We start from the raw sequence: 17,004 nt of genomic DNA, 5'->3' as shown, positions 1-17,004 counted from the left end.
CCTGAGCCAAAACGCCGGCCCGAGTTGCGGCCCGGGTCCCAGCATTCGATGGAAGCGTAGCCCCGAAGTCCGGGAGGGTCGCTGGTGCGTGCCAAGGGGCCCTGAAGCGCATCGGGAGGCCCACGCGCGGCCTCGAGGAACGCGAGTCGCGGGCGCGCACGGCCGCCCGCCCTTTCCGGCTCCTCCCTGGCCGGCGCGTTGGGCGCGTGAGCCGAGGCGCCGGCGGCCTGCGAGGGAGGACTATGAAGCTTCCGAACATCCTGCTCACCGGTCAGGGCGCGCGGCGGGGCCGGGCCGGGGCTGCCGAGGGGCTGTGAGGCCCCGGGAGAGGAGGGGGCCGCGGAGGGCTGGTCCCGAGGCGCCGCGCGGCGTGGCGTGCGGCTGTCGGCGTCAGGACCCGGCGCTCGCGACCGCTGCGGCGGGGGGAGGGGGCGGTGTTCGGTTGGCCGGACGCGCCGCGGCGAGCCAGGAAGGAGAGCGGCGGCCGGGTCCTGCTCCGCCGGAGACTTCAGGCTTTGTGAACCTGGTATTTCGCCCCGAGAACTGGCTTGCTGGTCCTTTGTCGGGCTTGGGCTTGGGGCTTCCTCCCTGGAAGTGCTGCAGAGGCAGTGTCTAGCGTTAGGAGGTGGGGTGATGGTGGGTGCCTCGGTCTTTGGGCCTTCCTGGTCGTGGGGTTTTTGTTTTTGTTTTTTTGTTTCACCCCTTTACTTCTGAGAAACACTTCCCAGAAGCTTTCGGTGAATGATTTTGGAGGTTCGCGAAGAGGCGTGACCGATTCACTTATTTGTTCGGTTGCTGTCACTGCCTTGTCGTTGTTTCGGTGTGAAGGCTTTTCTTAGCGTTTGTGGCCGTTGGGGCCAAAGAATGTTAGGATCTGGAGCTGGTCCTGGGCGGCGCCCTTCTGGATCTTCGAAGCTTTAACTGGAAATAATTAAGTTGTGGCATCTAACAGCATCGTAGGCCACCCATACACAGATTGGATGGGTATAGATGCTACTCATTTATACAAAAAAATTAATATGCTGTTTTGCGAAAGCACAATTTCTGTCAGTTAATGAGTTAAGCAGATTTTAGCCTTAAAGATTCCTTATGAGAATCATTTTACAATATCTGATTTGCACGGACGGACTGTCTTGGAGTTTGTTTCTTTCTTTTTTGCTTGTTTGTTTGTTTGCTTTTGCTTTTCTATCAGGGTTTCCCTGTATTGTTTTGGAGGCTGTCCTGGAACTAGCTCTTGTAGACCAGGTTGATCTCGAACTCGAAGAGATCCACTTGCCTCTGCCTCCCCAGTGCTGGGATTAAAGGTGTGCACCACCACCAACCGGCCGAGAAACATTTTACAATACCTGGTTTGCACGGACAGACTGTCTTGGAGTTTCTTTAAGACTTTGAGGCCACTAGGCTACAGAGTGAGACCCTGGTGATGTAATTTGGTAGGCATGAAGCCCTGGGCTGGATCCCCACAACTATATAAACTGGATGGGATAGCATGTTTATTACATAGCACTCTATTTAAACAGAAGCTAAGTTATAGATTAGAGTAAGCATGTTGAATACAGAGTTCACACAAGTTGAGTCAAGGATTCAGGTTGGTGTATTACAGTGAAAATAATATTTTCTTGAATATGGCGATTCGTCAGAGTTACAAGTTTGAACAGCTGAAATTGTTTTGTCTTATAATTAGCTATAAAAGGAGAAAAGCAAAGGACAGTGTGTAGGTTATCAATGCTGTATGTGTGGATATATACAATGTGTGTATATACATAGTAAAGTATATACCAAGTAGTACATTATATCCCTTAGATATACACAAACACAGAGAAAGCTAAGTGAGAAACTGGTTCATAATAGTTCCCTCTGGGGAAGTTATTAGAGTTAGGGGTAAGTAGTAGTAATGAGTTATCTCATATTACTTAAATTTTTCCTGTGAAAGCAATAAATGATGGTAGTTTTATTTGAGTTGCCTAAATTTATGCCGGCAAGTTTCATGTTGTTAGCTGGCAGAATTGCCATCAAAATTGCTGGAATCCTACTCCTGGGAATTAAGATACAGAAACTGACACCTAGTCATATTTTGTTGGTTTGGTTTAATTTTGAGACAAGGTCTCTCTCTCTGTATCCTTGGCTGTCCTGAAAACTCTCTCTATATAGACCAGACTGGTCTTGAATGCAGAGATTCACCTGCCTCTGCCCCCTGAGTGCTTCGATCAAAGGCATACAACACTGCCCCAGGCTTTCTGGGGAATTTTTATGAGATCATGGTATCTATTCATATATGGTTGCTAATTAGGGGAACTTTTGTGTCAGTTTAGAACCTTCAGAACATACAATGGCTGATATCTAGTAAATAGTATTTGAACGGTATTTTTCTGTGGCTTCTTTTACAGGTACACCAGGAGTTGGAAAAACCACACTAGGCAAAGAACTTGCATCAAGATCAGGACTGAAGTACGTGAATGTGGGTGATTTAGCTCGAGAAGGTAAGGGACTCTTTGTTGTTGGATTCTTTTTTTAAATCAGGTAGTAGAGTGTTAGTGCTAAGTTAGCTAAGTGTTGCTAGAGAACCCAGAAAGTAGAAAGACACTGGTAGTGAGCAATTTACCTTCTGCTAGGGACACAAGAAATAAAAAGCGCTACATGCCTAGTACTGTTGCATAGTTATTTTGAACATTCCCCCTTTCCTAACCCAAAATAACTAGCAATGTTTATAAACAATAGTAATTGGGACAACTTCTGTGAAAAGAAGATCTGAATATGAAGAAGGAAACTGGGTGGTTTTAAAACATAGGTGTGAGACAGTATATTGCTCTCAAGCAGTGGGATATTACTATATTATTTTTATCAGTCACTTTACTTTGATAGTTGCATGCCCAGGCTCGATGCATATAGTCTAGTTTTCCCCTAATCTTTTATTACTTACCTTATTTGTGTCATCTTTTTATATTCCATATTTAGAGAAGGAACTCAGTTTTTTTGTTTTTTGGGTTTTTGTTATTGTTGGTGTATTATTTTGAGACAGGGTTTCTCTGTATTGTTTTGGAGGCTGTCCTGGAACTAGCTCTGTAGACCAGGCTGGTCTGGAACTCACAGAGATCCGCCTGCCTCTGCTTCCTGAGTGTTGGGATTAAAGGCATGTGCCACCAACGCCTGTCTGGAACTCAGTATTTTTAAGCAAAGGGAAGTTTAAGTATACTTAAAGTAAAAAAAAAAAATGGTGTTTTACATTTTAAATATATTTTTGAAAATTTTAAATTCCTAACAGTTGCTACTAAAGTAACTATTTCAGTTTGATCTAATTTCCATATTTTTTTTAAATGACTTAAAGTCTGATCACCGGATATCATGGAGTCTGGCAAGATGGCTTCTCCCAAGAGCATGCCGAAAGATGCACAGATGATGGCACAAATCCTGAAGGATATGGGGATTACAGACTATGAGCCGAGAGTTATAAATCAGATGTTGGAGTTTGCCTTCCGATATGTGACCACAATTCTAGATGATGCTAAAGTTTATTCAAGCCATGCTAAGAAAGCCACTGTTGACGCAGACGATGTGCGACTGGCGATCCAGTGCCGTGCGGACCAGTCTTTCACCTCTCCTCCCCCGAGAGACTTTTTATTAGATATTGCGAGACAGAGAAATCAGACCCCTTTGCCATTGATCAAGCCATACTCAGGCCCTAGACTGCCACCCGATAGGTACTGTTTAACTGCTCCAAACTATAGGCTTAAGTCTTTGCAAAAAAAGGCATCTACTCCTGCAGGAAGAATAACAGTTCCCCGACTAAGTGTTGGTTCAGTTTCTAGCAGACCAAGTACTCCCACACTAGGCACACCAACTCCACAAACCATGTCTGTCTCAACTAAAGTAGGCACTCCAATGTCCCTCACAGGACAGAGGTTTACAGTCCAGATGCCTGCTTCTCAGTCCCCTGCTGTGAAAGCTTCAATTCCTGCAACATCAGCAGTTCAGAATGTTCTGATTAATCCATCACTGATTGGGTCCAAAAACATTCTTATTACTACTAATATGGTATCCCAAAATACAGGCAATGAGTCAGTAAATGCGCTGAAAAGAAAACGTGAGGATGAGGATGATGATGATGACGATGATGATGATGACTATGATAATTTGTAATCCAGTCTGGATGCATGTAACATGTATACTTGGTCTTGAATCCATTGTGCTGAAATTAAACAAGCATGTTAGATGTTTTAAAGCTGTATTTTAGAAAATGGTATTTAAGAAGTATACATACTATGGTTTTCAATTGAAATGTTCAGTTTTAGTAGAACTAGTAATGGTTTTTCATCTACCTTTATGCATAAAAATAAAATTGTCATTTATCAGTTTGGCTCTTGGTACTTTGGCAACTATGTTTTCAAAAGCAATTTCCTTCTTGGGTTGAAGTTGTTACAGCCTCTGTTACTACATCTACTGTGCTACCTATCTCTGCTGTCTTCTGATGCTTTAATGATTTAGTTTGAGGCAGAGTCTCTCTATGAAGTGCTAGCTGGCCCTGAGGGTATGGGAGCAGGAGAACTGGCCCTGGCCCTGCTGCTTTGTGCATAGGGGAGCTATCTGGGGCAGTGCTGGATTGCTCACCCTAGTGATGAGGATGAGTGGAGCTGTAAATTCCTGGAAATATACTGGCCAGGCTGGCCTTGAGTTTACAGGGTTCTTCCTGCCTCTGCCTCCACTTCCCAAGTGCTGGGATTAAAGGTGTACACCATTGTACCTGGCCAGATACTTTAGAGTCTTACAGCCTCTTTGTGTAAGTCACTCTTAGGTGTTTTCTCCGATTTATGTAACCATGACATCTACTTGGAGACAGTGCTTGGTTTCGAAGCAGGGTTTCTCTATATTGTTTTGGAGACTGTCCTGGAACTCACTTTGTAGACCAGGCTGGCCTTGAACTCATGGAGATCTGCCTGTCTCTGCCTCCCGAGTGCTGGGATTAAAGGCGTGTGCCACCAACGCCCAGCTTGTTTTTATTTTTAAATTTTTTTATTTAGAAATAATCTTAGCCAGGCAGTGGTGGTGTACGCTCTTAATTCCAGCACTTGGGAGGCAGAGGCAGGCGGATCTCCATGAGTTCGAGGCCAGCCTGGTCTACAGAGCGAGTTCTAGGACAGCCTCTAAAGCCACAGAGAAACCCTGTCTTGAAAAACAAAGAAAAAAGAAAATCTCATTTTACATATCAATCCCCCCTTCCCTCTCCCTCCCATTCTCCCATGCCATCACCGTTCCCCCTTCCCAAGGATAGGCTTTTAATAGGTTATTATCAAAGTCTGTCACACAGGCGCTCCTGTGTGTATTTGAGCTGAAATAGTGTCCCTCCATCTTAACTGGCACCCACGTTCAGGGGACCTGGTGAGGTCCCGCTGGCTCCCCAGCTTTGTGACTGGGTTCATGTGCTCTCACTAGGTCAGGTCAGCTGTTTCTGTAGGTTTCTCCAGCACAGTCTTGACCGCTTTGCTCATCCCCCGTCCCTCTCAACAGCTGGACCAGGAGTAGTGCTCAGTGCACCAGCCTCACTTCATTTTGGTTTTTTTTCCAGACAGGGTTTCTCTGTGGCTTTGGAGGCTGTCCTGGAACTCACTCTGTAAACCAGTCTGGCCTTGAACTCAGAGATCCGCCTGCCTCTGCCTCACAAGTGCTGGGATTAAAGGCGTACGCCACCAACGCCCGGCATCAGCCTCACTTCTTAAAGTTTAAAAGTTTTTCCCCTAACCGACTGAGCTGCTCAGCATCATGGGTGTGTAAGAATGCTGCGTTCCCTGGGATTACTCTTCCCCTTGATGAGCTTTCTCATATACAACTGTTTTAGTGCTGTTAGCAGCCTTAAGTTTCCCACCTCCGGTTTGTTAGCGTTCCTCCTGATGAAGGCTAACTCCAGGGTACACATAGGTCTGGGACTGGTAAACTAACTTAGGACATTGAATTCATTTCAGATAGAATAGGTCCTTAACATATATGCCATGCATGCACTGTGCCACAGAGCTATTTGCTCTGTAGTTAGAGTCTTGTCTCTAAAAAAAATAATTAACTTTATTTTGCTGGGCAGTGGTGGCTCACACCTTTAATCCCAACACTTGGGAGACAGAGGCAGGTGGATCTGTGAAAGTTCAAAGCCAGCCTGGTCTGCAGAGTGGGTTCTAGGACAGCCAAGCCTACACAGAGAAACCCTGTCTTGAAGGGGGGAAAAAACTTTATTTTTATATGCATTGGTATGAAGGTGTCAGATCTCTTGGAACCAGAGTTAGTTTTAAACTACCATGTGGATGCTAGGAATTGAACCCAAGTCCTGCTGGAAGACCAGTCAGTGCTATTAACTGCTGAGCTATCTTTCCAGCCCCTTGGTTTGTCCCTTAACTCAGGAGTTGGCAAGTCCCTGTTATATAGTTTCCTGAGCTAAGGAATACTAGACACCTATTATACCTTTCTAAACTTCCTAAACACAGCATCTCCAAATTAGCATATTTAAAGAGCGGACTCTGAAATCATCCTTCTTGCCACCTCCTGGTTCTAATACACATACATATACACTCTGCCCAGTTCTGTTTAGGCTCTAACTTACGATAGTTTCTCTGGGCCGGTTGGTGGTGAGGTGGATCTATATAGTACTCCTTTCCCATCTCCCTGGCCATGGTACTGTATTTTTCCCCTACTTACTTTGTATATTTGTGTTGCTGTGGGTTTGCCATAGCACACGTGGAGGTCAAAGGGCAACTTGCAGGAGTCGGTTCTCTTCTTCCACCATGTGGGCCCTGGGGGTCAAACTCAGATGGTGAAGTTTCTCTGGCCCTTTCTGTTTTGTTTTGTTCGGAACAAAGTCTTATGTAGAAATCTTGGTCTCTAATATCTCTTAACTTCTCTTTTGATGCCATTCATTGATGTTTAAAAAGGATGAGAAGACTAGGTGGGTGTTGGTGGCGTACACCTCTAATCCCAGCACTCGGGAGGCAGAGGCAGTCGGATCTCTGAGTTAGAAGCCAGCCTGGTCTACAGAACGAGTGCCACGACAGATTCCAAAGCAATACAGAGAAACCCTGTCCCAAAAAAACAAGAAATGCACACAAATATACCCTTCATTTTAGAAGCCAATGAAGTGGCTCAGCAGGTAAAATCCCAGGTGTGAAGACTCATGTGCTTTGATCCCTACATACTCTACACATATACACAATAATGTTAGAATATTCGTCTCTACATCAAAGGACACTGGAGCGATGCTCAGCAGCCATGAGTACTGACTGATCTTCCAGGGACCTAGGTTTGATTCCCAGCACCCACACCCAGCTCAGAAGTATAACTCCACTTCCAGGGGATCCATCACTCTGTCTCTGAACACCAGGGAGGCATGTGGTTCACAGACATACATGGAGGCAAAGTATACATACCACACTGAGTAAATAAATCTTTAAAACAAATATCACAGTAAGCAGTAAGGGTTCTTTTTGTTTGTTTGTTTGTTTTGGTTTTTACGAGACAGGGTTTCTCTGTATTGTTTTGGAGGCTGTGGTCCAGCCCGGCCTCGAACTCACAGAGATCTGCCTGCCTCTGCCTCCCTAGTTTTGGGATTAAAGGTGTGCGCCACCACAGCAGTAAGGTTTCTAATTCTATTTTAGCATATATGTGCAGAAGATAGATAGATAGATAGATAGATAGATAGATAGATAGATAGATAGATAGATAGATAGATATGGGGGTTGTCAAGACAAGGTTTCTCTGAAGCTTTAGCTGTTCTAGAATTCGACTTGTAGCCGGGCGCACGCCTTTAATCCCAGCACTCGGGAGGCAGAGGCAGGCGGATCTCTGTGAGTTCGAGACCAGCCTGGACTACCAAGTGAGTTCCAGGACAGCCTCCAAAGCCACAGAGAAACCCTGTCTCGAAAAACCAAAAAAAAAAATTCGACTTGTAGACCAGGCTAGTCTCAAACTCACAGAGATCCCCACCTGCCTTTGTCTCCCTAGTTTTGGGATTAAAGACATGCACCACCACTGCCCAGCCAAACATATGGTTTTTTAAAAATAAAATGTGTATGGGTGTTTTGCCTGTATATAAAGTCTGTACCATTATGCATTCCTGGTGCCATGGAGGCCAGGAAGGGGTATTAGATAAAGTGAATAGGAAGATGAGATTTCCGCTTATCAAACTTGTCTTACTTGTTACAAGTCCCAAAGCTATAGACCCCAAGTCCTAGAAAAATGTGCTGTCTAGTCCTGCCGATTCTTCTGAGTGTTATTTGCTTTGTGCCATAGCAGAAAACCAATGAAGTAAAAATTAACAGCATTGCTTCTATACCACATGGGATGGAAGGGTGACTGGTGATTAACTGTTAATGTGATTAACTTGGATAATAGGAAAGAGGCTTGAGAGACCCTGAAGAACATTACCCTGAATTCTCTTGGGTCACTGTCCACTCTTACCAAGAGCTCAGTCTCCATGCAACACCTACATGAACTAGATGAAAAAGTATGTCAGGGTATAAGATGAGAATATAAGCTTCAAGTAAGGAAAATAGAAATGAGAGGGAACTGTGGCAATACCATTTATCAGCTTTGTGTGCTCACAGATGATGCAAAGCATAGTTAATTCCTGCTCAACTACAGCACAACGCCTCTTAAATTCCATTTGTTCTAGTTTGAGTCTGAAATGTCCCCCAAAGGCTCACATGTTTGCACATTTGTTTGAGACAGGGTCTCACTATGTAATCCTGGCTTGCCTAGAACTTGCTAATAGACCAGGCTGGCCTCAAACTCAGCCACTTGTCTCTGCCTCCTGAGTGCTGGAATTGAAGATGTGTGTCACCATACCCCGCTGTTTTAGACCAAAATGAGTAATAAAGATTTATTTTTTATCATTTTATGTGTATGTGTCTGTGTGCAGGTACCCACAGAGGCCAGAAGCATTGGATCCCCTGAAGTTGGAGTTATAGGCAGTTGGTAGCTGCCCTTTGTGGGTGCTGGGAACAATTCTGGTCCTGTGCAGGAGGAGTAATGCCTTCTCTTCAGTCCCAAGGGCTCATGTCCCCAAACGGTGACCCTGGGATTTTGTGAAACTTGGTAGGATTTACAGCCTGGCTGGCAGAGGTGCTGGGGGCTATCCTTGATGTTTATTGTCTCCCCTCAACTTCCTGGTTTGGTCACCATGTGAAGTAGTAGCAGCTGCAGGCTCCTCTCCCCTGAGACTGGAGCCCCTCTGTCATTCCTTCTCTGCCATCAGGGCTGACATCCGAAAGCTTAGCTCAAACAGCAGTGAGAAAGGTAACCGCTGCAGAGGGAGCAGGGATTAAGTAGCTGCCACAGTCAGCGACCTTCAATGCTCGTGTCTGTGGTCAAGGATCCCTACCTCTCACAGCTGCTTTTGTTATTTTAAGCTTAACAGCACTTGGTGTTGGTTTATGAGTTAGTTCCTATTTGGCAAGGAAACAGCAGTGCCGTTTACGAAGTCTTTGCCACATCAAGGCAGTTTAGTTTCTTAGGCTGATAGTATCCGTGCTAACTGAGCATTCATTCCACAAAGACAAATCACACCAGGTGAAGAGAGCTCATTTCGACTTACTTTCAACCTGTAACAAAATATAATAGGAAACACGTAAGAAATCAACTATGTAATGTGCTTATTGTGGCTCTACTATGACTAAGTCTAGATCATATTGAGGATCAGATTGTCTTTCTTATTTCCTAAAAGAAAACTTGTCAAGTGGGACATGGTGGTTCACACCTTTAATCCCAGCACTTGGGAGGCAGAGGCAGGTGGATCTCTTGAGTGTGAGGCCAGCCTGGTCTACAGAGCTAGTTCCAGGACAGACAGAGCAGTTATACAGAGAAACCCTGTCTCAAAACCAAAAAAGAAAACAAAACTTCTCTTGAAACCATCTGTAAATTGTTCCGGGTGAGCATTCTCCCATTAATTTGTCTTCTCTGTAATTTTGCCTATTGTTTTGGCTGTTTTGTTTTGAGACTGGGTCTCTTCTGTCCCAGGCTGGCCTATAAATTGCTGTGTAGCTGAGAATGATATTGAACTCTTGGTTATCCTGAGAGCTTGGATTTCTAGGCATGTGATTCCATGCCTGCTTTATTTAATGCTGGCAATCAGACCACAGGCTTCCTGCACAATAGGCAAGTCCTTTACCCACTAAATTATTCCAGCTTTTTTCGCCTTTTTTCTTTACAGCTTTATGTATGTAAGTTTTTTGCCTACATGTATGTGTATTTACCATGTGTGTACCTGGTGCCCACAGAAGTCAGAAGAGGAGCTGGAGTTTCAGACAGTTGTGAGTCACCATGTGAGCTCTGGGAACTGAACCCAGGTCCTTTGAAAGAGCAGCCAGTGCCTTTAATAGATGAGTCGTCTCTGAAGCCTCTAGAACCTTTTAAAATAAAATTATTTAACTTCGTTTTCACTTGAATATTTGAGATGGAACTCAGGGTCTTGTGAATGTTGAGCAAGTGCTCTATTGCTGGGCTGCAGCCACGGGCCCAAGGCTGGCTAGCTTTTGAGAGGAATGGCTTTTGGAGATTCTGAGAAATGAAGATACTGACTCCTCTTCTCAGTCCTGACAAAAGTGTGAGATCAGAAAGGGGATTTACTTCCAGAAGCAAAGACCTGAGCTTGCTTGGAATGGGTTGGTGGTGGTGGTTTTTGGTTTTTGGTTTTTTGAGACAGGGTTTGTCTGTGTAGATCTAGCTGCCCTGAAACTTGCTTTGTAGACCCCAAAGTCACCTTAATCTGGAACCCAATCTCTATTTTTGTTTATTTGTTTGTCTTTTGTTGTTTTGAGACAGGGTCTCTATGTAGTCCTGGCTGTTTTGGAACTCACTCTGTAGACTAGGCTGGCCTTGAACTCAGAGACCTGCCTGCTTCTGCCTCCAGCATGCTGGAATTGGAGCCCAATCTCACTGTGTATGAAAGTATTTATATTTGCTGTCCATGTTTCCCTTTTCCTGCCAATAACAAAAAAAAAAGTTATTTCTTCCACTAATAACCTCACAAACTCTGGTATTATTAGCTCTGCCCTTCCCCTCTTTAAAGTTATTTCAACTTTGATGTTTAAAGTTTCATATAAAAGCTAGAAAGATGACCTAGACATTAAGAATGCACACTACTTTTGCAGAGAACCCAAGTTCAGTTCCCTGAAGCACAGTGGATGGCTCACAACTGTCTGTGACTCCAATTCTATGGAGATCCAGTAGCTCTGGCCTTTGCAGGCACCCATGCTCCTGTGCACTAACTAGACACAGACATACATGTAATTAACGGTAAATCTTTTAGCCAGGCGTGGTGGTTCAGGCCTTTAATCCCAGCTTTGTTAGGCAGAAGTCAGATGGGTTGCTCACATAGTGAGACCCTTTCTTGAGGGGGAGAGGAGTTGTAAAAGGCAGATCTTTTATTAATGGTGGAAATGAGAGGATTCCTAGTCTGAGGCTAAGTTGGGCTGCGTGGTGAGACTCTGACTCAAGCACAAAGCAAACAAAGTTTAAGGTATGTTTCCTTCTAGGTGAGACTCCAGTTTCTCCGCGTGCTTTTATGTTTGCTGGCCGTGTCATAGCTACTGTACATGTCTCAGCTGTCGTATCAGTGAGCTTTCTCGCATCTAAAAGAATCACTGATGCGTTTCCTCAAATCCAGAATTAATTGAAAATCAGTGAAAGCTACTTAGGGCATATTAACAAGCTATATGGGTCTCTTCTAGGGCAGTTATATGACGGCTACGATGAAGAATACGGTTGTCCCATTTTAGATGAAGATCGAGTAAGTATGACTGAACAGAGGAGTATGCATTTGTTGAGCTTGGGACAGTTAATTTCCGTTTTCTCTGGACCATTCACCTTTTTTATTTGTTGTGTGTTTATCACAGGTCGTCGATGAATTAGAGAATGAGATGAGACAAGGCGGTGTTATTGTTGATTACCATGGTTGTGATTTCTTTCCTGAACGCTGGTTTCATATAGTCTTTGTGTTGAGAACAGATAATAGTATACTGTACAAAAGACTGGAAACAAGGTAAGGAAAAGAAAAAAGACTGGTCTTTTGTTTTTTGTTTGTTTGTTTGTTTTCTTTTTTGAGACAGGGTTTCTCTGTGTAATGGCCCTGGCTATCCACTTTGTAGACAAGGTGGCCTCCCTGCCTCTGCCTCCCAAATACTGGGATTCTGATTTTGTTATTAAAGCAAATAAATTTTTATTCAGATTCATGAAGTTGACTGATACTAGCGTGAGAAGACTTTCTGTTTGAAATGTAACTGCTTTATTTGTTCTCTATAAAGTAAGTCTATGTGATGGTTATTCTGAACCAGAGACAATTGTAAAACACAAGTAAGATATTCTGAGTGACAGAATGTCTCGACTGAATTTTTTTTCTTTTTTTGTTTGGTTTTTTTTTTTTTTTTTCGAGACAGGGTTTCTCTGTATTGTTTTGGAGGCTGTCCTGGAACTCGCTCGGTAGACCAGGCTGGCCTCAAACTCACAGAAATCCGCCTGCCTCTGCCTTTTTGTTTGGTTTTCAAGACAGGGTTTCTCTCTGTAGCCCTGGCTGTCCTGGAACTCACTCTGTGGGCCAAGCTGGCCTCGACCTCAGAGATCTACCTGGTCTGCCTCCCCAGTGCTAGGTTAAACATGCACAACCTCCACAACTTGATTTAATAAAATACACCATTTAGAACCCCCCACATAATCATGTTTTATCCTTGATACAAGGCCTTTCCTTGAAGAAGAGCCAAACAATAATATTTTTTGTTTGAACACTACCCATTGAAATTGTCCTTACATCAATCATGGGGAAGTTTATGAAAATTAACAAGATAATCCAACATTTCACAATCATTAAAATATATTTTGGGGGACTGGAGAGATGGCTCAGCCGTTGAGAGCACTGGTAGCTCTTCCAGAGGACCCAGGTTCAATACCCAGCACCCACATGGGAGCTCCTATTCCAGGGGATCTGTTTCCCACATACAGACATACTTGCAGGCAAAACACCAATGTATTTAAAATATAAAATAAATTATTTAGGGTTTGGAGAGATGGCTCTGGTTCAGAGCACTGCCTGCTCTTCCAGAGTTCAATTCCAGCAACCTCATGGTGGCTCACAACCATCTGTAATGAGATCTGGTGTCCTCTTCTGGCCTGAAGGCATACATGAAGGCAGAACACTGTATACATAATAATTAATAAACGTCAAAAAAAGAATGAATAATTTTAATAAAATATATTTGGGACCCACCCACATGGAACATAGATTTAATCAGAAAAGGGAACTTGGGGAGGGAGCTTTTTTCTGTTACCTTTTGATCCAGACTCTAGGCAGGTGGAGATGACAGAGGGAGTTAGAAGACAGTATCAGAAAGAAAAGCTCCAGAACTTTGTCAAATCTAGTGTCGGAATGACCAGCTCTGATTGACCACTAGTTGGGATGTGTGTAAAATCCTTGCTGCTTGCCTTTAATCCCAGCACTCGAGAGGCAGAGGCAGGCGGATCTCTGTGAGTTCGAGGCAAGCCTGGTCTACAGAGAGAGTTCCAGGACAGCCTGCAAAGTCACAGAGAAACCCTGTCTTGAAAAACAAAAAAAAAAACCTTTCAGCATGAGGACAAGTTGCAAATATATGACACATTAGGCTAAGCTAGATCTAAACTTCAATCTTCGCTCTTTAAATAGTAAGAAGCCATTATAAAGTTCTGAGCACAGAAAAACAGATGTGCATGCGGAAGTTGCCAGGTGTCATGGCGCATCCTTTAGTCCCAGCGCTCGGTGGGCAGAGGTAGGCAGGTGGATCTCTGAGAGTCCAGCCTGGTCGACGGAGTACCAGGTCAGCCGGTGCTATATAGTGAGACCCTGTCTCAAAAAAGATGTGAAAGTGAAGAGGAAACTATTTGAGGCAGGAGGGGGCCAGTGTGATTAGGAGGTGACAGTGACAATAGTGGAATTCATTGTGGGCAAGTGCTTGATAAACATGAAATGTCATAATGGAACCCATAATTTTATATGTTGATTAAGATTTTAAAGATGTTCTAGGAAAGGAGTCAGCCATGTAGTTTAGTGGTAGAGCGAGTGCAAGGCCCCGGGTTCAAGAGAAAACGGTTGTGCAAAGAGAACTAAGAGAGACCAGACCCTATGGTACATGTGCCATTGGCCAGCCAAGACGATTTAAATTTTACCTTACAAACCACGCCTTTAATCCCAGCACTCGGGAGGCAGAGGCAGGCGGATCTCTGTGAGTTCGAGGCCAGGCTGGACCGACAGCCTCCAAAACAGAGAAACCCTGTCTCGTAAAACCAAAAAAAAAAAAAAAACAAACCACTTTATGTGAATCACCAAAGACTGTGTAAAGACTGGTTAGTATATTTATTTGGCTTTATTTTTAATAGTTTATTTAGTGTGTGTGTGTGTACACCATGTTTATGAAGGAGCATAGAAGTCAGACCTCTGAACCTGTGTCCTCTGCAAGAGCTCTGACCACTGAGCCATCTCTCCAGCTTGTATTTTCTTAGTTTTGAGATGTGCCCTGCTTTCTGGCCTCTACTGCTGAAGGTTCCCTGAGACTGGTATAATCCTGACTCTTTTTTTGTTTATTTTGTTTTTCAAGACAGGATTTCTCTGTGACTTTGAAGGCTGTCCTGGAACTAGCTCTTGTAGACCAGACTGGTCTGGAACTCACAGAGATGCCCCTGCCCCTGCCCCTAGTGCTGGGACTAAAGGCTTGCGCCACCACCGCCTGGCTGCATCCTGACTCTTGTCCAGCTGAGTAATCACAGCTGGTTTGCGAATGAATGGTGTCTAAGTCACATTGTATATCACATCATCTCCAGCATGGCATCCCTTCCCCGTACAAGGCCTTCTACACTAGTGAACCATTCCTGGTTAGTGAGAACATGACCAATCCTCACTGATTCCTGAAGATTGGATGTTAAGGAAACACTGTGTTAATCCTACATACAGGCTTGAGGATAAAGACCACTGACCCAAAGCTTTATTCATGTACACATCAAGGCAGGGTTCATGACACCAGCCTCAAGCCAGTTTCCCATACCCTTTTTGTAAGGCAAAACTGTATGGCGGGGGATATTCCCCCCCATGCAAGTGTGGTTACAGAAGCCAAACCATGGAACATTTGTTACAAAAGTTTTATGACTAGGGGGTGGGGTGCAGCCCAGCTCTGAGAAACAGAAAGCCAAATTTTACAGTAAACAAAAACTTAATTTAGCTACAGGTACGAAATGGGAGTTGGGCTGATTCTTTTAAACTGCCACCATCAAGTATCTTTTATTGCTTTCAAAGGCTCCAAATGACCTTGGTGGCTTTTTGGCAATGGAGGGCATGGATACCATGTAGTGGTCCTCTGGTTTCTTTGGTTAATTTACATGCTACCCAAATATCATATATAAATTACTTTTATCTTTTGGATTGGTAACATTTTTATGATGAATTATCTAATTGGTGAATGATATTCCGTGTTTTCCTCTGTGTGTAATATCTGTCTGTCTTATCATAAATTCTTGCTATGGATCCTTTTATTATCTCCTAGATGAGAATCTAGCTTGAGGTAGGTACTTGTTTGTTAGCTAATTGATGGGTAATTATTTGAGCAGCTAATAAACTAGCAAGGGATTCAGGTAAACCTAAATGTTAGTCTCATAATTCTTAGTTTAGCCCTTGAGTCAAAGAAGACTCTCATATAGATGCTAGTCTGTCTTCTCTAGGCAAAGAGAGTATGAAAAGTATCTTGTGTAATTTATGATTTATCCACATAGTGTCCAGTTTCTGGCTTGTTCCCAAAGCTATATTTAATGCTATTCTGTTTGCTTTACCTCTCTGCCTTCTAGGGGTTATAATGAGAAAAAACTACAAGACAACATTCAGTGTGAGATTTTCCAGGTTCTTTATGAAGAAGCCAGAGCATCTTACAGAGAAGAAATTGTGCATCAGCTGCCCAGCAATGAACCAGAACAGCTAGAAGATAACATCAACCAAATCTTAAAATGGATTGAGCAGTGGGTCAAAGATCATAACTCTTGACTTAGAAACTGGCTAGCCAGGCGTGGTGATGCACACCTTTAATCCCAGGAAGCAAGGCTGGTCTACATAGTGAATTCTAGGCCAGCCGGGCTGTGTAGTAAGACTGTCTCAATGGGGGAGGGAGGCCAGCCTGGTCACAGTATAGCCACCCTTGTTGATATCACTCAGTCATATAACAGAAATGCCCAAGGATTAGCAGAAGAAAACTATGTTGCAGCTCTAGCTGCAGCCTGGATTTCTTTTTTTCCATGAGAAAGCTTAAACAATCTCAGATACTAATATAAACTATTTATTAAGGATTAAACCTAAAAATTGTCATCAAATTCAGTGGATAATAAATCTGATCAACGGGTATGTATCTTTTCAATTTACTAAAATGTAAGTTATCTCTTAAAAATAAAAAAACTAGAGGCAGAGGCAGGCAAATCTTGAGTTTGAGACCAACCTGGTCTACTAGAACTAGTTCCAGGACAGCCTCCAAAAACACAGAGAAACCCTGTCTTGAAAAACAAAACAAAACATAACAAAAAAATAAGTTTAAGCTCCCCCACTACCAAAAAAGGAAAACTAAAGATTCACCATCCGAGTATTGCTTTTCTTATTTTAAAAATTAGAGGGGGCTGATGAGATGACGAAGAAATAAAAGCACTTGGCATCAAGGCTGAGTTCAATGTCTGGGACTCACATGACAGAAGGAAAGAACTAACTCTCACAGACTGTCATCTGATTTTCACAAGCACACACACCGTGGCATGGGCATCCATACACAGACATACACAAGATAAAAGAAAAGTAGGTTCAAGTGATTGGAAGTCTGGGGAGGTGGCTCAGTGGAAAACATCTACTGCACAAGCATAGGACCAGCGTTCTGCACTGGGGGCAGGGACAGTCCCTGGGACAAGCATGGGGACCAGCATTCTGCACTGGGGGCAGGGACGGTCCCTGGGACAAGCATGGGAACCAGCATTCTGCACTGGGGGCAGAGA

The 17,004-nt window shown here is 43.7% G+C and overlaps 3 protein-coding genes across 3 annotated transcripts in view; 2 read left to right on the top strand and 1 right to left on the bottom strand.

Annotated features, from left to right (window-relative positions):
- Rad17 (RAD17 checkpoint clamp loader component) overlaps nt 1-353 on the bottom strand; it is a 29,920-nt gene extending 29,567 nt beyond the window's left edge. The window contains exon 1 of the mRNA XM_013126456.3: nt 269-353. The gene's annotated coding sequence lies outside the window, so the exon portion shown is untranslated. The remainder of the gene's footprint in view (nt 1-268) is intronic.
- Taf9 (TATA-box binding protein associated factor 9) lies at nt 162-4,444 on the top strand. The gene is given in 3 exon segments (NM_001286112.1): nt 162-270; nt 2,388-2,480; nt 3,326-4,444. A coding segment is annotated over 1 exon segment (795 nt). The 5' UTR covers nt 162-270; nt 2,388-2,480; nt 3,326-3,342; the 3' UTR covers nt 4,138-4,444.
- On the top strand, nt 162-16,037 carry Ak6 (adenylate kinase 6). The gene is made up of 5 exons (NM_001286114.1): nt 162-270; nt 2,388-2,480; nt 11,700-11,758; nt 11,865-12,010; nt 15,826-16,037. Exons 1-5 carry the CDS (start codon nt 243-245, stop codon nt 16,016-16,018), a joined length of 519 nt encoding a protein of 172 aa, NP_001273043.1. The 5' UTR covers nt 162-242; the 3' UTR covers nt 16,019-16,037.
- Nucleotides 16,038-17,004: the final 967 nt, after the last annotated feature.

This window comes from Mesocricetus auratus, unplaced genomic scaffold (assembly GCF_017639785.1).
Source record: "Mesocricetus auratus isolate SY011 unplaced genomic scaffold, BCM_Maur_2.0 Super-Scaffold_100020, whole genome shotgun sequence".
In the NCBI taxonomy this organism is placed as follows: domain Eukaryota; kingdom Metazoa; phylum Chordata; class Mammalia; order Rodentia; family Cricetidae; genus Mesocricetus; species Mesocricetus auratus.
The sequence above is the reverse complement of the archived record's forward strand: the minus strand, read 5'-3'. Positions and strand labels throughout refer to the sequence as shown.